The sequence below is a fragment of the Alligator sinensis genome, unplaced genomic scaffold (genome assembly GCF_000455745.1).
Source record: "Alligator sinensis unplaced genomic scaffold, ASM45574v1 scaffold93_2, whole genome shotgun sequence".
In the NCBI taxonomy this organism is placed as follows: Eukaryota; Metazoa; Chordata; order Crocodylia; family Alligatoridae; genus Alligator; species Alligator sinensis.
Genome location: NW_005841854.1, coordinates 3,378,811 through 3,399,392, shown reverse-complemented (window position 1 = coordinate 3,399,392; position 20,582 = coordinate 3,378,811). Strand labels below are relative to the sequence as shown.

The following is a 20,582-nucleotide window of genomic DNA, read 5'->3' as shown; positions in this document are numbered from 1 at the left end:
ATCTAGAAGCTTGGCTTTTCCACATACTTCTGTCTATCTTTCAAACAGAAGGAAAGTATGTACTTCAGACAAAACAAGTTAGGAAATATTTCAAAGACTAGACATCTAATTTCTTAACATTCTACTACACTTATGACAGCATCTAATACCATCATACAATGTTTTTAAAAGTGGAATATATGGTGTGTATATTGTAAGCCATTTTTTTGGGCTGATTCAGACATAATGGACCCTCTAAGGAAAATAATGGAATTCCTAGCCCTGTTATCACTATAATTCATTGCATCTCTGGGAATATTATTCACTCAAGTATTAACATAACAAAATAAGTACATAGCTATAAAGTGAAATGCAGTCTTGTGAATCATGAGTGACTGGTGCTTCCTGAATCTGGCGGGGCACCTGCAGAAGCTGCCAACAGCAGCAGCCCTGTCAGGCGGGGCACCAGCCCTACCAACAGCATCAGTGTCAGCCATTGGTGGGGGGCATGTGCACCCCCGTGCACCTCCTACCAGTCACTTAGGTGTGAATTCCATATGCTATGCCTCTTTATATCTCTGTCTGCTCTTCATTACATTTTCTACAACATAAAATCAAGAACACATTTCTGAATAATAGTTTAAGAACAGCCATGATGCTCAAAGCTGAATGATATCATTTAAATGCTTGATCTTAACAGAGAAAAGAAAATGGAAGGAGGTACATACACAGCAGATAAGGAGCTATCTTTCTTTGGTTTCTTTTTTTCTCTGGCATCACTAAAATCCAGAGCAGCTTTGTCCATTCCTAGCAACTCGCTGATTCTGTCACGGCCATAAAACTCACCGTACTTATCCATAACCTAAAAGATAAGAAGTATATAATTCAATAGAGTCAGGAGGGGAAAAATATGGTTACTTTTTCCTTACTCTGATTTCTTTTTAAGAATAAACTTATCTTGCAGTTAATTGCTCTACTTGTATTTAGTAAAGCTGGTTATTACATTGGAATATTTTTTAGAAAAAGGAATACCTTTTATGTAACAATGTACATGAAAAAAATGTTGCGTTTTTAACTAACTCTAATATTTAATTTTATAAACACATTTTGATGAAATGGTTATAATATAGAAAATATATATCGTAACAATAGAATATATAACAACATATATAAATAAAAGGAAACAACATATTTTATTAGAAAGAGTTACTGATTTAGATGAATCCATATAACATCCCAAAGTATCAGTCCACTATCCTTAATAATGTTCTAGAGCTTTCATGAATGCCTCATAACCTGAAGTAAACTTTCAAAACTCTGATTTCTTTGACATCAGCAGAGATGGAATGATAAGCTGGAGTGAAAAAGGAGTTAAATCTATCCCAGCAATATTAACATCCCTTTTTTGGTGTTTACCAAACTGCCTAGAAAGATTTTTTTTGTAGTAAATAATAAAATATTTAGGAAGATCAATTTCATTACAGGGAATTTGGGAAGACTGACAATGATGTTTACAAGAAACTAATTCCAGCATTCATAATGAAGGCATTACCATTACTCCTTAATATTTTCTATCTTTAAATGATAAATCTTTTCTAAACAGGAGTGTGTATGAGTACACACAAGAGTACACACATACCCACACATGCATATAACTTAATATATAGAATGTATGCAAGTATGTATATGTGTGGGTATATACACACAATCATATTGCATGCCCAAGATTTCATAGGTATGTGCTGAATACATGCATTTTATGAAAGAATTCAAACAAGCTGTCTCTAAATTACATTTAAAAATCTTAAAACCAAATACCTAATATATGCATTCATAAGTACAGATGTGTGTGTGTGTGTGGGTATGTGTGTAGTTGCATACACAAATAAGGTAAGTAATCTGACTTGGTATAAATTGGTAAATACAATAATTAATAATTTATATTCAGATAAATTTCAAGGAATTATGCCATTCTGTAGCATACCAAATATTAAAGCAAAACTCAAACTTAAAAAAACCCAGCCTAAACGTCAAAGTCTACTAAAATGTTTTTAAAAAGTATTACCTTTCTTTTAACAAATTTGTCCCAATAGTTGTTAGGAAATGACCTGAAAAATTTAGATAAGAAATGATACTTTAGAACAACGTTCTCAACCTTTTTAGACTCAAGGCACCCCTCATTAAACTAACCATCTGAGAAAGGGAATTGGCAGGAGGGGCAGGGAGCAGGGATGACAGGCATAGGCACAGTGGGGGCAGGCAGGGAAGCAAGGTTGGGGGGTCTGGCCCCTTGCCCTTCACGACTGCTTTCCCTGAACAGCTGTGATGGGGCTGTGGATTTAACATGGCCCTCCAATAATCAGACTAGCTACATGGAAAATTATAGCAAATTTAAAATGTTTTTAAATTCAAAGTCACCTGCATTTTGAGTAAATATGGTATTATTACTGGTTAGTAGTGATAGTGGTGGTAGTAGTAATGGGTCCCCATACACATGCTCTGGTACGTTCTAATTAGAAAGCATCAGAGCAGACTCAATTCATTGAGTCTGCTCTGCATCCTAATTAGAACACTCTAGCATTGCTGCAGCATCACGTGTATAAGCCCTGGAGGGTTCGAAAATGGTCAGTGAAGTGCTGTAACTAAAGCTCATCAAATGAGCTTTAGTTAGAGTATCTTGTGGCCATTTTTAAATGTGCAGGGGCTTAATACATGTGATATTGTGCTGTTTAATTAGCGCAGCTCTCTGGAAACCACTATAATTAAAATACCCCCACCCCCGAGCTTGTGTATAGGGAGTCAATGATGTCAGTAGTAGTAATACTGTAGTTCCTATCGCCATTGCCCTGGATCTCACTGGGGCAGGCACTATACAAACACTGAAAAAACAAAAACAAAAAACAGTTCCTGTCCCAGTGAGCTATGTCTTTGACTAGAAAAACAGATGGATACAGACAGGGGGGGATGTAGTGAGAACTAACAAAACAATACTGGTAAGCATAATGGGGAGTTGTATCAGTGCACTACTGCAACAGCATTTTTTTTTTTTTTTTTTTTTTATAGCTACTAGTAAAAGGAAGACTTTTGAAGAGAGGCTGAAGGAGGCTAATGAGGTTATGCTGGGGATGTTTACAGTTGGATTCTTGTGAGCATGAAGGGCTACATGTCAAAAAAATTAAAGATGCTTGTTTGAAAAATCTAACAAGCGGGTAACAGAGATAAATTGTGGGCCAATTGGAGATGGAAGTTGACAGTCTGATACTGAATGAAAGAAGACAGGTGAGATTGGGACAGACTATGCAAAAAATTAAACCATGGGGCAAAGAAAATGATGCATGTTTAAGATAGTGACAAGCATCTGTGAGACAACACAGAGACACTGAGTCAGTGCTGGCAGGCCAGTGTGTTTCTCCTTGTTAGAGGTGGGCTTGGCTGGGCTGAGGGTGATTTGTATCTTAATTGTTGCTTTCCAGGTGTTTTGAAACTAGGATCTATATATGTAATCATATTATTGCTTTTGCCTTTGGCTGTTCTGTGTGCCTTCTGTCACTGGGGAATGAATAACTATAGCAGGCTCTGAGTAGCTGGGGGCCACAGACCATGCCACATGCCCCCTCTTCCTTGCTGCACTGAACAATGCCATATACCCTCACTCCCTGCCATGCTGTGCTATGCTCCCATGCTTCATTCCCCATCCCCCATAGCTCCATATGGCAAGTTACCCCTGCTGGACCATACCAGGTCACCAGGTCCCCCCAAGTGTCCTGGCTTCCTCAGCCCTGTGGGCCATGCCATGCAAAGGGACAAGGAAAGAGGCAGGAAGCAAAAGCTGGATGGGACCCCAGAGACCCAGGTGCCAGCAGTAGGAGAACAGTGAAGAAAGAGATGCCCAGACTGGGAGACCAGAGACCACACTTTAACTTCTATGGGGCAGATGCAGCCTGTAGGCTGCTGGTTGTGACAGTCCAGGTTTGTTTTGAAGATTCTGTTTTGCAAGTTGCTCTAATCAACTGGTTGCCCAGACTGGCTTACCAGGGGCCAAACAGAGTTGGGTCTGGCAAGTTAGCATAGCTGAGAAATAGTAGGGAGCTAACATCCAGAGACCCAGTTGGAGCAAAGTTGAACTGTGTGGATCTGCTCAGAATAAGGTGTGGGAATGATCTCCTAAGGAGATCATCTGAGAAGTCTACAGTGGTGTAAAACTAATGTAATACTGTAAGGCAGTGGTTCCCAAACTCTGACAGATGGCTTACCACCAATTTAAAGTGATAAAACCTTGAGTACCACCATGTTGGGGGTGGGGGGGGGGGGAGCATAGGTTATGTTGGGGGGTTGTGTATATGTGGGGGGTTGTAGGGGCAGGGTGTGGAAATGTGGGATGTGAGGGTGGGTGGGGGGGGGGTGCGGCCCCCCTCCACTCACCCCACAGTGCAGCAGCAGGTGGGGGTGCTCAGGGCACAGCTCCAGCCAGCGCTGCACATTGCAGCAAGGGGCGCATCCTCCTCTGGGTATCACCGGCGTTCCCCTCACTCTCTGAGCATGGGAGGGAAGCCCCATGTGCTGGAGTCAGCTGCCTTCCCCACCACCCAAGTGCCCTGTGCACCCCCATCTGCTGCTCCCATGTACCACTGAGAGGTTGTCTGTGTACCACTGGTGGTAAGTGTACCACAGATCGGGAACTGCTGCTGTAGGGCAACAACAGGACATGTTAAAGAATACCATATGTGTAAATGAGTACCATAGTAGCCAGAAAGGATTTTATTTCAATGTTTTTTTTCTCTTTCAGAAAAAAAAAAATCATATTAAAGATTCTAGCCTTCAGAGCACGGAAGGCTAAAAATGATGGTATACATTAGATGCTATGGATACTTAATGATTTTGAATTCCTCTGCTGCAAAATTAAACCTCATCAGCATTGTTCACTTCCTACAAACATGATAGATAGATAACTATTCAAGCTGTGTCTACTACAGAAAATTCTTTACACAATTGTAAAAACTACAGTAAATATATACTCACTGTGTATTGATAACAAGTCTATCCCACTGCCCTTTAATATCATCTTCTGATGGTTGTTCTGTAATATATAACCCATCAAATTCTAATTTCCTTGCAACTTCTTTTTCTCGCTTAAAAATAACCAGTGGAACCTGCAATTGAAAAATCAACATATTAAAAATGAGTGAAAAATTTCTGACAGCTCTGAGAACTACTCTTTTAATAACAGCTGGTTGCTGGGTAAAATGAAGTTTAATAACTCTCAGAAGGAAAAATTATAAACTGTTCCATAGTCACAGTAATTTATAGGACAGGTTTTCAAGCAATCAAGAATTTGGCTGATGCCAGCACAGATCATTTTGTACCATTCAACCTCTTCATAATAATGAGGTCATAACATAAACCCTAGGACATTCATTCAAATGCAGGGGTAACTCTACAATGGCATAGAAGTAATATAAGGGTTTGCATATCAGTCAGAAGAGCAGAGTAGAAAGGATATGCTTAAAAAACGGAGCTTATATGCAATGTTCCCAAAGATTGCTGTGTGGCATTATTACAACCAAACACTGGTAAAGGCTATGAGGTTAAGGTAATTTGAAGGCTGCAGAGAAAACAGCATCCAGAGCAGCAGGGGGATCAGAGCAATTGAGAAGATGGCTTAAATCACTTTTGCATGCCCTCCCCTTCAACTGTGTTCTGCAGATTTCTCCTGTACCTGAGGACCTAGGCTGTAAGGATCTAAAAATCCTATCTTAGAACAGAATTGCCTTGTGAGAGCCGAGTCACTGTCTGAAGATATACCTTCCATTGGGGCTGGATGAAGCTGATAGATCTTCAGGTTGTATTTGAATGGTCTTTCCTCTGGTAACAGTTACTGACAAAGGCACAATCTGACTGCATTCATGTAGACTGTGGGCTGTTTTATTCTCTTATATTTTGAAAAGTGATTCTCCTAAGCTTCTTAAATTATTTCTGAACTCCTCAAAATGCACCCATTCTGCAACTGACTTCTTATCACAAATGGCAGCATACAGCAAGACACTATTATGTTGAAACTACAGCAATTAATACTGTATTCATTAACACTGATGGTACTTAGACTATATATACTAACTGTAATCCAATTCTTATTTCAAGATGTTTAAATAAAAGAAATGAAGTACATTTAATTCAGTCTCAATCTAAAAGCAATCTCTGGACACCAAAACATCACAGACAACAGCAGAGGAAGGTTTATTATTATTACTATTTTAAAAACAATTTTCCATCAGCCAAAGGCAGAAACTAGAAATGTTCTTTTTTGAGGAAACGCCTTCTCTTCAGGGTCTTGGAAAGTGGAGAAGTGGGAAATCTTTACAGCAAATAGCTACTTCAATGGGTTTCTAAATTCATCTTTAGCCAGAGGATAAATTTAAAAAGTTAATTCTCAAAGAAGTTCCACACATCTCACACCGAAAAAAAGAAAATCAAGTCTCAAAACTAGGATTTGGAGATAGTAGTCTGCATACCAAATAACATTCACTCATGGAAAACGTATTTTAGCGTTTACTAATCTGTGGAGGCACTGAACTACTGAGGGAAATCAGCCACTTTTGACTGCAACATGTGATCATTTGTCTCAGAGGTAAAAGCAGTTACATCTTTTTTGGCCAAGGAAATATAGCAGTCATTAACGACAGCTGGAAAAAATAAGGCTGAATAATTTCCTACAGCATAAAAAGAAAAATGTTATCGATACACCTTCTTTGATAGTGCAGTTGTTCTGTTGTCTTGTGTTTCTGCCAAAACAAGACCGCCAGACTAGGTAAAGGATAATAAACAGTGATTTTCCATACCCACTGAAGATCAGTGGAGATCCAGTAGAAATACAACAGAGCTCTGGCAATACACTGTTCTCCAACAGAACTGTTGACTATGTGCAACACTGCCAGTTTCCACTGCTCATATGTATCCTTTCCACTTGCATGTGAAAATCACATATAAGACCTCTTGCAAAACACTGTGGCATGAACATACATGGCTACTGTGGAGTCTATGAAAGCATGCTAAAGGTTACAAAATCTGCCTTGCTCACAGGACAGGCTATCCTTTCTGAATTCGTGTGGGGTTTACCTTACAACCAGCTAGTGTAGATAGGATATCCGAAAGACAGTGTTTCTCCATATAATGCCTCACACTATTGATGCAAATTCTCAATAATTTTGCCCCACTACATTTCACTGGGGAAGGGGGGGCACAGAGACGTGGGACACAAACAATATTCAACTCCTTGGCCTCTTACTTTCAAACAGTAGTATCCAATGATGCAGAAAAAGGAGATGACAGTGTGTAGGATAGCCAAGATCCGCAGCGTGGGCTCCATATACCCACTGCTTTCTTCAAGCACGTAGTGCACTGTGATAATCCTGTGAGAGCCACTTTCTAGGCTGTTTAATTTGGAGTTTTCACCAGCATGTACCACATGAACTTCCTTTTCTTCTGTCGCGGAAGAGGTGGAGACCTGTTCAAATCACTTAAAGTAAGTGGGACAAGTATTCATTTGACAGGTGTTTCACATTTTTAAAGGCTGGGTACCATAAATCAAGGAAGTCAAACTAGGGGAGGCCAGAAGAGAATTGTCTGTGAAGAAATCTTCACAAGAAATCTCCATCCTCTCCATGATATTGTACTGAGATGAATGTTTTGCCATCCCTCACCACCCCAGTAAAACTGGCACAAACTTGACACTCTGCCTGGGATCCATCGGAGGCCAAAATCATCTTGATGGAAGCCCTATACCTAGACTGTACCTCTGGCTATGCTGGTTGGAGTCTCTGTGCATGTCTAGGTGAGCACAGCCGTGCAGTATGTAGAGCTGGAAACACGTTTGCAGTGCTACACACCGCATGCTCTGGTGTTCTCTGAGCTGCAAAGGACATGCTGCCTAAGCATGCACTGCTCTGTTTTTTTTTCCCTCCCTGTGTGGGGGGGGGGGGGGGGGGGGGGGGAAACAACCTAAGGCAGCATGTGCTACTGAAAAGCAGAGCTAGGCTGCCCAGAGCCGTACTGCGGCTGATGGCCACGTTCTGCCTGGCAGGATCACTGCTGCTGCAGCCCTGGGAGGGCCCCAGGACCCCAGGTAAGGCTGCTGGGGATAGCACAGTGCTGGCCCCAGCCTCCCCAACCACACCCAGGGTAACTTGCTGCATGCCAAAGTGCACATAGCACGGGCATTCCCCAGGGACAAGCAGCTGTGTCACAAGGTGCACCGTTGCTACTTGTCCCTGGGGAACCAAATGTACATGCTCATCTGAATGTGCCCTCTAGCAGAAAGGCTATGCCAGGATTTGGTTCGGGTCTGGCAGCATCCATTTATCCTACAGGGCTATCAGTGAAAAAGTGACTATATTAAGTACACTCCATATCTTCTTTTAGGCTAGTTTATACATCCCCCTCAACTAATTCCACTCTGCCCCTGCCAACTCTGGGTTATGCGGAGATTGCTTTTTTCAAGGAAAAGGGGAAAGAAGACTCCATGGACAGATTCAGGAGCCACTATGTACCTGCACGTTTTCATTTGATATCTTAAATAATTAACCTTTATCCTATACTCTCTCTCTCTCTCTCTCTCTGCGTGGGTGGGTGTGTGGGTGGGTGTTTTGTTTTGTTTTGCTTTGAATGAAGAAACATATTTGTATAGATCTGAACTTTATTTCTTCTAAGTTAGATTTCTGGTATATGTAGCATATTTTTCATTAGATTTTTCCACTTTGGACTTCTAGAAAAAGCATCTAACAGAAATGTGTACAGAGTACAAACTTAATAAGATTAGAGATCGATACCTTTGAAATATGAAGCAGACACTGAACCCCTAAGGCTGTGCAATCTTTGGCTAGTTTTAGTGGGAATTTAGATTGTTACTTTGGGTATGCTACCTCCTACGTCTTTTGCATTAATGCAATTATTCACTACCAGGACAGAATAGTAATAATATGATAAATTTACCTTATAGAAGAGCAAGATGAAGTTGATGGCAAAAGCAACAAACAAAGCCAACATCCTCATGTTATAAAAATTACGAGCAAAATAGTTCTGAAAAGAAATATAATAAAACAAATAAAGCTTGTTTGTTTAGGAATAATTTTATATATCTGATTTCTCCACCCATGTTAAACACTAAAGATTATTTTTAAGAAACATGATTTTATTAATTAGAGAGCTTTACTATTAAGCCTGCTGCTCAAGAATGCTTCTTCCCTCAATCCCCTCCAAAAATTGCTTGAAATGAAATAAGTGAAGGGTTGACTCAAAGCCTAGACTTTCTGAGAACTGGAGAAATGTGGATAACCTAGGGTATGTCTGTCATGCAAACAATTTATAAACCACAAAGAAGGAAGGGCTGGGATCTCAGGAGCTCATCTAGTCCAACCCCCTGCTCAAGGCAGGATCATCCCTGTCCAACTAGGTTAGACTAGTGTTTTTCTAATCTGTTCTTAAAAAGTTTGGGACCAATTAGTTGAGAGCTGTGTGAGCAAGGTACAAGCCCTGGGTATTAAAACAATGATCCCCTCCCCTCCCACCCCTAGGAGTCTTTGCTGTGCCAGGCAGTAGCGCAGGTGCACGAACACCACAGTAGCAGCCAGGGAAGGGCAAGCAGAAACAACAAGGGTCTTTGACTCTTGGGGAAAGTAAGACTGACCACCGTCCTCCTCCTCCTCCTCCTCCCCCAGCCCTTGTCCTCCCTCCAGGGTGCAGGGTTTTGCCCAACATGAAAAATCTTTTACATATGCCTCTGACTTACCCCACTCCACTGGCACTTGCTCCCCACTCCCACCAAAGTGCAAAACCTGCCTTGGACTCCAGAAATGGAATCAAGGAACAATTTGTCAGTCCCATTAAGGGTACTGGCAAAGCCTTTTAAGCATGTCAGCTGCTCACACTCCTTCTTACCCTGAGAGACCAACGAAACATATTTGTAAGGGAAGACACTGCCGTGCTTCCAAACTCATCAAACATTTTGCTTAACTCTGAAATCCCACCCTCCTAATTTACCTTTGGGCTGCTTACCTATTGGGAGTTGAATCACAGTTGTGAACATTTGTGAAAAAAGTATTTGTGCAATGTTTCCCATGAGAAACATGAAAAATACCTATTCTTTCACTGCAGCCACAAAACCCTGTATTTGCATGTGCAAAGTTAGTAGTAGCATGGACAAACACCTGTGCACAAAAAATACCAGGTTTGGTGGACATAAAACACTATGTGTGCACCTCCAAAGCATACCTTGTCCCCAGCTTGAAGTGGATCCATAATGCTTTTTTTTCTACAAATGCTGCATTTGCCTAATACATTCAGATTTTTCAGTATTATTTTAATTATGCTCTTCCTTTTTTTTTCCTTTTGGAGTACATCAGACATACAAAAAACAAGTGAACAAAATCAGAGAGATAGCTGCACAGGCATCTTGTTCAGGACTACATGACAAGTGCCTGGAAAACATGCCTAATCAACATGCAAGTACAACATCTAATGTAAAGAACATCTTACAAGAAGTTTCTGTTGATATGCTATGATTTTCTTCCAAAAGGCTGATTCTTGAACTTCTGGTTCTCCGTATCTGTGTGTATGAAGCTGTCTCAACTTCTGTTTCCCTTTCTCATCTTTAGTTTTCTCTTCCTTTTCTCCATCTTCACCCCTGAAAAATAAAGGAACCACAGTTTTTGGCAGAGTCACTAAAGATCCTAAAATCTGTTATATATGTGTGAGTCCATAATCCTACTGTACACTAATCCACTCATGGAGCCTAATTAGCTTTGATGCAGGATGAAGGAGAAGGAGAAGGAGAAAGAGAACTTCTTCCTAGGTTCAAAAGCACTTAGGATATTTTGTGAAGGATTCCCCATCCCCTTGGTAGACTCCTCTTGTAAACTGCTGCAAGGACACCAGGTTCCCCAGATCCTAGCACTTCCTGGGTGGCCAGCTTCTTAAACTGCCAGGCCTTCCCCTACCAGCCTACCAATCCAATGAAAAAAAAGTCTTGCCCTGAAAAAGAAATGCTTGAATTACCAATCTTTTGTTCAAGTTTGGAATGAAAAAAAATATGTGAACTTTTTCACAGGTTGAAAACTCCCATTCCCAGTTCCTAAACGGCTCTATAAAAATGAGTTTTCAAGATGGAATACGCTGCCTTATCAGGTTTTTAGTTCTGAGACTTTAACATGAGACTTTCAAAATACAGTTTTTCCACTGCTGATCATTTCAATGCAAATGTCACCTATGGCTTTTATCCCACCATCCTATACCCATCAAATGCCCTAACTGTTCTCTACCCAGCCTAACCTCCAACTTTTCTGTGAGATGGAAAATGTCATTTATCACACAATAAAAATGGAAAACTTTGGTACATAATCAAATAAAGTACATTCAGGACAGGAATCATTAAAAAAAAAGCAGATATGAAGGTTTAGACTTTATATTTTAACTTAAATTGAGCTCCTGCAAAATTTTCATATCAGTGCACTAGAGAAAATTGGGGGTGCTGGAGCAGAATTCATGTCTAGATTTAGGTAGAGTATGTGGAGCCTTGAATACAGAAGTTCTATATACTATTGGGAATCTCAACTTGGCCTGGAAATTTAGCAGTCATGAATCTGGGACTGCGTGGGGAAGGGAAGCAGGTAGCACAACCCCGTCTGTAAATCCTAGTCATCAAAAGACTTACCATGAAGTAGCAATACTAAAAACACTGCCTGTTGTTTGTGGCATCATATAAATACAGTGAACATGACTGGAAAAATGGACTGGGAAGGATGGACTGAATCAAAGAGTTGCATAAAACCTCTATATCATTTCAATGTTTATGTTGGCTTCACTGTATTGGAATGTGAGTGCTCCTTTGTCAGTCTCCAATTGGGGAGGATGACAGGTAAAGAAAATCCTACATTTAGTGTGAGATGTCTTTCTGACACAATAATAAAAGGGTGATGCTATAAAAGTAAACAAACCTTATTTTTCAGTAAAGCAATGTAGGCTTATGGCCTAGAATTATACATACTCTGCTTTTTCAGGTTCAGATTTAGTTTCTTCCTTCTCATCCTTTTCATCTTCTTTCACCTTCTGTTCCTTGAGTGAGTCAGATAAAGAAAATGCTAAGCAGTATTATACAGTACAAAACCTTCAAAACATGGTTAAAGGCAACATGGTCACAGTGCTGAACATTAAGGTTGCCTTTTTAACTGATACCACACTAAGTGAAAATGACACTTCACTTTGCATTTATAAAACACATTTTGATTTTGATTTAAAAGCAAATCAACAAAACTTATACACAGGTAAGACTTTGGGGCTTAAATTCTGTAACCTCCTAAAGACTATGTTTTGACAATTCAATGTGATTCTTTATTAAGCACAGCACACTTAAGAAAAGAAGCCAAAGTCTCACAAATATAGTTGCAAGTTTTAATTCAAGCAGACAAATGAATTTAAGTGAAAATATTGCAAGTAAATGGATAGAGTTTGTTACCTGGACTTTTTCTTGCACCTCAGGTAATGGGAGCAATGAAGGAGTGCTCAATAAATCACTCAGACCAGCATTTGGGTTGTGAGGGATCAGCTTATACTGGCCTCCTTCTCTTTTCAAGTCCAAGCCAAATATGTCTGAGAGCAGGTCACCATCATCTGACAAAGCTGTTAGATCTGTCAGATCTTCTGCAGGCAGTGCAGTTTCTGTGGGTTTCCTCTCTCCTTCTTCCCCTTCCCCACGCACTTCATCCTGAGTGGGATCTGGCATATTAGCTAAAAGTTCAGCCACCTTGATCTTCTTAGCCCCTTCTACTAGGCTTCCACCAAGTAATAAACTGTACATGATGCGAAAGAAGCCCCGGAAAACACTAGATGTGAAATGGAGTAAGCCCATCAAAATACTCCAGTAGGAAGAAAAAAAAGCCATAACCATATCCTTCATGGTCATTTTCTTCATCTTCTTCATCTGCTTCTTTAGACTCTTCACACTGAGCATTTTCATGAGAGTCATTATGTTATACTTGAGGGCTACTAAAGCTGACTTTACCGTCACAAGGGTGAAAAAGCCCATTCTAGGGTCCTGTTCCTCCAGCTTATCTTTCTCGCTCTCTTCTTTATTTGCTGATCTCTCACTCAAATCTGATTCAGAGATCTGAGCAGCCAACTGCATTTCAAAGATGGTATCCTCACAGAAATTAACAAAAAGCTCCATCTTTTCTTTCTCTCCACCTTCATTTACTACATCAAATATAAACTGTCGTTTTGACTCTTTAACCTGAGGCTTCTCCCACTGAGTCCGACTTGACTCACTTATTTCAAAATAAACTCGCTCAATGCGCTTTGCACTGCCCATGATTTCTATACGCCCAAGAAAGGGCTGAAAATAATTCAGAACACTCTCTGCTAGCTCAAGGAAAGTCTGCAAGCGAGTGTCATGGGGCATGTGCTCCGACAGGTTTGTTAAGAGAACAGCAACATTGAAACCAATGTCTTTAGCGGGTTCGTGGAACCGTTTCACAAATTCTTCATAGTCCAGAGTCTCATTCTCATCTGGCTCAGCACAAGACAGCAGAAACTCTGTTTCAGATTGGGTGTAATGCTTATGGCTTTCCATTGCCTTTTGAAAGTCCCTCTTTGAAATTACACCTTTGCCATCAGGGTCATATTCCTTGAATGCATCAGAAGAAGTTAAATCTTTTAGTTTTAAGAACATATCAAAAAACTTCAGAATCATCTCTACGTTGTTGGACGATTCTACCAACATGTCAACCATTTGCTTGCCGATAGTTCCATTCACAACATTACCTGAAGGTGGTGAAATTCAATTAGTCATCAGTGGTAATGTTTAACAATGGGTAAAAGAATAAGAGAGTAAATAGACCTGAAAAGGACCTCAGAAGGCCATCTAATTCAGCCCTCAGGTCCCAGCTGTATCATCCCTATCTGAACCATTCGATACAAGTGCTTGTCTGACTTGTTCTTAAGAACTTCCCGATAGAGAATCATATGGTAAGATTTAAACATTTCTGACCGACAGTCACATTCAGAACTTCAGTGTAATAGTATACAGATTAATATCTATATCTAAAAATACTATGCTTAAATATGGAGAATCAATGTCAGAAGTAACTGTTAACATTTGTTTTAGAAGAAGAAAAATATCAAGTCATAAAACATCTAAGACTTCCTTCACATTTAATAGAATGCAAAATAGGAGATTTAATTTAGGAATGACACTGAGGATATGCCTACACTGAAGTTACCCTAAGTAGTATGGAGTCTATACTGTAGACATAAATAGCTAGTTTTAGCCAGCAAGACCAGGTACATGTATTAGTCCAGCTGCAGCAACAAGGAACTTAGCACAGGCTATCAATCTAAGTTTCCTTTCTTCTTTTTGCAGCCTCTGTTGACCTCTATACTACCACAGGTAGACTGCTACCAGTACCTGACCGAGCAAGTTGAAATCAACCCAAAGTGTATACAAACTTCCAGATTCTTCTTGCCATTTCTCTCAAGAGCTTAGACATGATATGGATATAAACATAGATATCAGGCTATAGCGAAGAAATGGCATTGTGTTTGCTTGCACAGAGCCCTGGTTCCTGATCTGGACTGTAAAGGCTTATCACAGAATAAGTAAATAATAATACAATGTCACACACTTTCAGATTGAGTTGAGGTGACTGCAGATGCAATTATTAAACAGAAAATCCCTTATACATAGACTGGACCTACCCAAGTGAAATCAAAATTTGTTCTTTTTACGGTTTAAAGTTGTTGTTGATACAAAAAGTGTCATGTTACATGCAGTATGTTACAGTTGTTAGCACACTTTAAATAAAACTACTCACACTACCTTCTGTAGCCAGAAACCTAGTTTCAGATCTAAACAACATCTCACCTGAACCACTACAGTAGCCACATTCATGGGAACAAAAATAACCAACTAATTAATACAGATCTAATTAATTCTTACATGACTCTCTAGCGCATATAGTTTGTGAATCCTGAAGGGGCAACAGCTATTCTGGTAATTAATACATCAACATTAAAATAATAAAAAGGAAAGAGGCAGAGATTCTACTGTGAAACACATAAGCAGGAAAAAGGCACTATTACAATATTTGCAAAATAGAGTTTCAAAATAAATTCAAAACTACCTTCCAGCATAGACAGCAGCATGACCACCATATCTTTCTGTAGATCCATTAACTCTTTCAATAATTCAATTTGACTGGAGTCCTGCAAATAAAATACACTTCAAATAGGACTATTTTTGCTAAGGCATTTTTTAAGTTCCATCAGAAACAGTTTACTTGCTTTCAAGTATAAGGTTAGAGAAAAACAGATCGTTTTAACTAGTTAACATCTAGATCCAATCAGACTTGGAAGAGTTCCAGTGTATCTATGGTTTGAAACAAAGACTTGACATTTGGCAGGGGTCTGCTCCTGAAGTGAAAACGCCATATGTTGGAACCCACCCAAACCTAGCAAAGTGTAAGCCTCTGGAAATCAGTCCTGCATGTCTTCTGAAGACATGCCTTAAAGGAATACTCTTTAAAATATCCTGATATCATATCCACAATAGGCATGCTGAAGGCTCCACAGATTTCCCTCTGTACTAGATGCACAAAGCTACTGAATGTGCTTCCTAAACCCAAGAGCTTGAGCTTTCACTTAAGACAAAGGACTCTACCAGTAAAACCCACACAGCATTAGATTTAGTCCAGTCTCAGGGATATATCTGATTTGTTTTCATAATCCTATGCACTGTTTATGGTTCTTATGGAATCACAAATACTTAAGGTTGGAAAGGACCTTACGGGTCATTTACATCTGTGCAGCAGGTCAGACTAAGATGTATTAGCTCTAAAACCTTCCAGACAAATGCCCATCTACCTTCTCTCCAGAAGGGGAGATTCCAGTTTCCCTAGGCAGCTTTTCCCCTTACTGTACTCTTGCCATGGTGAGGAAGGTTTTCCTAAAATTTTTATCTAATCCTGCTTTGCAGCAGTTTAAACCTACTATGTTGCATCAGCCCATTGTTTTTTCTCTTCTTTATGGCAGCCTCTCTAACTGCCATCATGTCCTGCATTCATCTCCTTTCCTCCAGACTAAACACACCTAGTTCTCTAAACCTTCCTTGTATGGTTTTTATTTCAACCTCTTTATCATCTTTGCCGCTTTCTGTTGGATTCTCTCCAGTTTTTCAACCTCTTTCTTAAAATGCAGAGCCTAAAACTAGTCTTCTTATTTTCTGTTATTAACAATCAAAGCCTCATAACACTTTCATAACAGACAGGGAAAGAATCGTTCTCCCATTTTATATAAGGTATAATTGAGAGACTCTACAAGGTCATCTCAAACAAAAGTGAGACTGTAAACTTGTTGTTATTGTAAACTCAAGCCTCATCCACAACAACAAGGATCAATGTGCCAAATCTGTGTGTGTGGCTTATCTGTATGCAGCCACAAGATTGTTTTTCCATCCTGAAACAGGAAGGAAATCCAGAAATCACAGCCGTCAATTTTACATTACTGCATGGCAAACAGATGGCAAAAGTTTGTGTCAAATACCTCTTGAGTAGCTGGTCCTCATATAGAATAAAGGGATGCTGCTGGTATCTGTCACCCTTTTAACTGAACCACAGCCACCATGCCTCATTCAGTGCAAAGAATGGACAAACGACACATGAAGCAGGAGCTTATAATAAGACAAAATATGCCTTCTAGTCATTAAGGAACTAGGCTGGGATTGGGGAGGATTTTATTCCTATCACTGCCAAAGTACACCCACATGATATCAAAACAGCAGATTTTTTCAGTTTTTTTCATTCCTAAACTAGGAATTTCTGGTAACCCTGGTAACTTATGAGCTATTTGTAATTCTTATTTCTATACTTCTTGTGCTGTTCTGTTTATGAATATGGAAAAGCTGCATTCACTACAATGCCACCTCTTGTGAAAATATCCCATTTCACCAGGAATGAAAAATATATGTAATACTAATAAGGTCAGCAGAACTCAGAAATCAACCACCACTCAACAATCAAGTCCCAGAGGTAAGGGAAAAAGCATTCAAGAGAGACAAGTTTCTAATGAGTGCAATGCTTAACTGGGTATTTAAATCACAATAAAAACAAATGACTAAAACATCAAAACTTGACACTTCTCAGTGCCATACTACTTAAATGATTAAACAATAATGTTAACAAAAATAATTTGTAGTTGTCTAGTATGCTTCCTCTGAGGAAACTGTTTTAGAAATTATTTAACAAATACTTTCAGTTCTATCACATCCAGGTGAGGTAAGAATCTAGATATATTGAACTATTTTATAGATGGGGAAATTAGGCACCAGAATGGTTAGCTGGTTTTCCCAAAGTTACAGAGGTGTCATACATAATATTTAAAAAAATAAGGATTTACTTGTCTCTTCTATGTTTGGAAACTTGGGCCAAGTCTATAATTTGTATTTTTCTTCAAATCAGTTGTCCCTCTGTGGGCCAGCTATCCACATCCATGAGAGTTCATAGTCTAAATGTTTTATTTTGCTGTACTCCTTTAAACATTGCACTGTTCAGTTTCCCTTTACACTTAAGAAAATAATTTTTGTCAGTACAAATTACCTTCCTTAAAAAGTGATTAAGATAAAAAAAGAGAAAGCAAAAGAAAAAAGAGCATGATACCTGAGATAACTTCATCTGCATGTGGGCAAATACATGAAGAAAACCAACCACTGCATCCCACAACCTGCTGTGCGCCAGACTCTGCTGATTCCCAGTGCATGGACCCTATTGTGTAGACCAGGAGAAGAGAGAACAGGGCGTATTTTTAAAAGAATTACATAAAAGAGTAAGAAAAAGAAAAACAATTCAATTGCTAGCGGAGAACTGCCACAAATGTAACTGCCAAGGAAACTAAAATATACACAAGATGACAATCTTCTCTAATAAACCATTAATAATTAATAATCAGAGATGCAAAAATTAATTAATTTTTGTTTTTGTTCAGCATATTTCTGTCACAGATAATATTCTATTACTTTCTCAAAATCAGATTATGGTCAACAGATACTGGATAAAAATCTTTACTAAGCAACATGAATAGAATGGTATGGTTCAGTTGTCTAAATTAGTTGCGTGTATACATTTATATATTGTGCATGTTCACTAATATTATGTAAACTAAGGCTATCACAATTAATTTGTATAAACACAAAAAATTAAAATATCATGAGGATTTCAATGTGCCTAAAAATGTTCCATCTGAGTGACCATATTTCACATACCTTCTTGCCAGAAAGAAACATTGTTAAGAGAAATTAAAATAAGTCATTTGAATCTTTACTTTCTTCTCATACCAACAGAAGTCCTTTATGTCCGTAGAATTGCTCCCAATTCACAATGTAAGTAGAACCTGACTTTAGCTTTGGAAACATCAATTTACAGGATAATTTCTTTTGACAAATAAACAAACAAAACTATGTATGTTTGTTAAAACTACTCCTTGGCTGATTAATAGACTTATTATTTCATTTAAGCTATGGACAAAAGTTACGCATAAACTGGTTTAAGTGATCAGAAACTGGTTTAAATCTGTAACTGAACAGAAGTTAAGTGCACATAAACTAGTGTCAAAATGGCTGAAACTGGTTTAAGATAAACCTGGTTGAATGTAGTATCAGGCTTAACTAATTTAGGTCAAACTTCTGTCCCAGACCCCTTTCTGGTTCAAGTTAAATCAACCCCCACCCCCCCAGCATGCTTTGCAGCCCTGGGCTGGGCTGTGCTGACTCCTCCATGTGCGGGCCGGGAGCGATCTGGGGCCCTTTTTTCGCGCCGCAAGCTGTGGCCAGCAGCCCGGACACGCTGGGTCGGAGAAAGCAGGCGACACGCTAGAATTAGGCACGGACGCGTAATGGTTGATTCAAGATTGTTTACTTACACCGTAGATGGTCACAGTGCAGGCAGGAAAACTTGCTTGAGTTGCGGTTACAGATAGAAAAGAAGGGAGGCGGACTAGAGTTCCTTCCCATGAACATTCTTCTAGCCCATCTGGTTGGAGGCTCTAAACTGCGAGCCCGTCGTGCCAACCAAAGAAAGTACTCGAAGCAAAGAGCTCTGAATAGACTCACACGAAGTTTGCTAGGCTCCATGGAACTTGCGCGCAGGGAAGAGGGATACGTCGAAGATTGCGCTCAGCGACGGGGAGAGGCTAGAGGCTGATCAGACCCCTGTTGCCTTCTTGATATTCATGCTGGGTCCAATAGGTTCTGCAGCGCTTAGAGATCTTCACGAGACGTGAAGTCTCCTCCTCCTGATGTTTGTGGAGTCCTCCAACTTGGGCGGAAACCACTCAAGCCTCTTATACGGCTAGCAAGCCAATCGCTAGCCGCCATGTGGGAATATTTTAACACAAGCGAATAATGGGGCTCGAATTCTAATACAAATGGTGGGAACTCCTTGCAACGTGCATTTCTTATGCTGCAAAGAAGAAATGCACCCTGCAAAGAAAGCTACAAACGGCGGGAAAATAATTCAGTGGTGTCAAAGCACACACAAAAGCAAAATCACACCCTTGGGTTGTGACATCCCCCCTTGCTGAAGGCACAGCTGAATTATGCTGCACGCTCGTCACTCGAGTAATTAAGAGCTCTTACCACGGGTTGTTGAACTAAACGGGTAAACACAAAATTCACCAACATAAGAAGTTCGTCCTCAAGGGATCGAACCAAATAATAACCAACACGAACACATATACACATAATTAGATTCATAACAAAAACTGCACGATTAGGGCTTCAGTGGGCGTTATGGTGAAGTCGCGCATCAGGCCCTCACTTCTCGGTGATGTTATTTTTCTCGGGGCTTCTCTTCACCACGCACTCTGAATTTAGGACCTGTAAACAAAAACTTTCAAAAAATAAGTTAACGTATCTCAAAATATTTACAAGGTTTCCATGGAACTATACTATCATTTCTAAAACAAATAATACAGGTGTCTGCTACCTTGAACTACCCTCTCTTGCACACTCAACCAGATGAAATCGTCGAGGAGCCGTCGTCTAATTCTTCCAGGCAACGGAAACCTAACTCATAGGCCAGTTGCCATTGGCCTGCGTCCCCTAAAATCCAAAGTTGCCGCTTATTGAGTCCAGAACGCTGTAGGAGAAATCCAAACATGTATCGCTCTTCTGGTGTTCTCTGTGGCAGTGATGGAAGGTCGGATTCATGATGTTTCATGCCTTGAATTCCGGTCGGGTGTTGACAGTCCCGATCACTAGATAATCTTGGCTCCATCAGGATACGCAGTCATGACAGCTGACGAAGGAGGGGCCAACTAGTCAAGCTTAAACTCCATGGACATGAGCTCCAGCCATGAGACTATAGCCTCGTCAGACTCCATTTCAGATTCCTTGTACAGCTGCTGTAACTCCGTCCAAGCACGAATGCGACTGGTGGCGGCATCTTGCTCAGCAATCACTTGGTTGATCGTGGCTGTAGGACAAGCTGTTTTTTCAGGAGTTGATGTTGTTACAGGCTGAACTGCTGCTGAGGGAGTTACTGCTGTTGTTACTGCTTCGGGCAGGAGGGGCG

The 20,582-nt window shown here is 40.0% G+C and overlaps 1 protein-coding gene across 17 annotated transcripts in view; it reads right to left on the bottom strand.

Annotated features, from left to right (window-relative positions):
- Positions 1 to 20,582, bottom strand: part of RYR2 (ryanodine receptor 2) — an 847,904-nt gene that overhangs the window by 49,558 nt on the left and 777,764 nt on the right. For 15 of the 17 annotated variants that reach the window (XM_025213656.1, XM_025213760.1, XM_025213763.1 and 12 more), the window contains 10 exons: positions 17,673 to 17,777; positions 15,144 to 15,225; positions 12,482 to 13,785; positions 12,014 to 12,081; positions 10,507 to 10,654; positions 8,965 to 9,051; positions 7,262 to 7,480; positions 4,999 to 5,129; positions 2,045 to 2,087; positions 708 to 841 (listed from right to left, as the gene is read on the bottom strand). In XM_025213656.1, coding sequence (XP_025069441.1) covers positions 708 to 841; positions 2,045 to 2,087; positions 4,999 to 5,129; positions 7,262 to 7,480; positions 8,965 to 9,051; positions 10,507 to 10,654; positions 12,014 to 12,081; positions 12,482 to 13,785; positions 15,144 to 15,225; positions 17,673 to 17,777 — 2,321 coding nt within the window. Of the gene's footprint in view, positions 1 to 707; positions 842 to 2,044; positions 2,088 to 4,998; positions 5,130 to 7,261; positions 7,481 to 8,964; positions 9,052 to 10,506; positions 10,655 to 12,013; positions 12,082 to 12,481; positions 13,786 to 15,143; positions 15,226 to 17,672; positions 17,778 to 19,507; positions 19,899 to 20,582 lie in introns of those variants that run through there. The other 2 variants (XR_003095960.1, XM_025213754.1) reach the window with 2 other exon arrangements.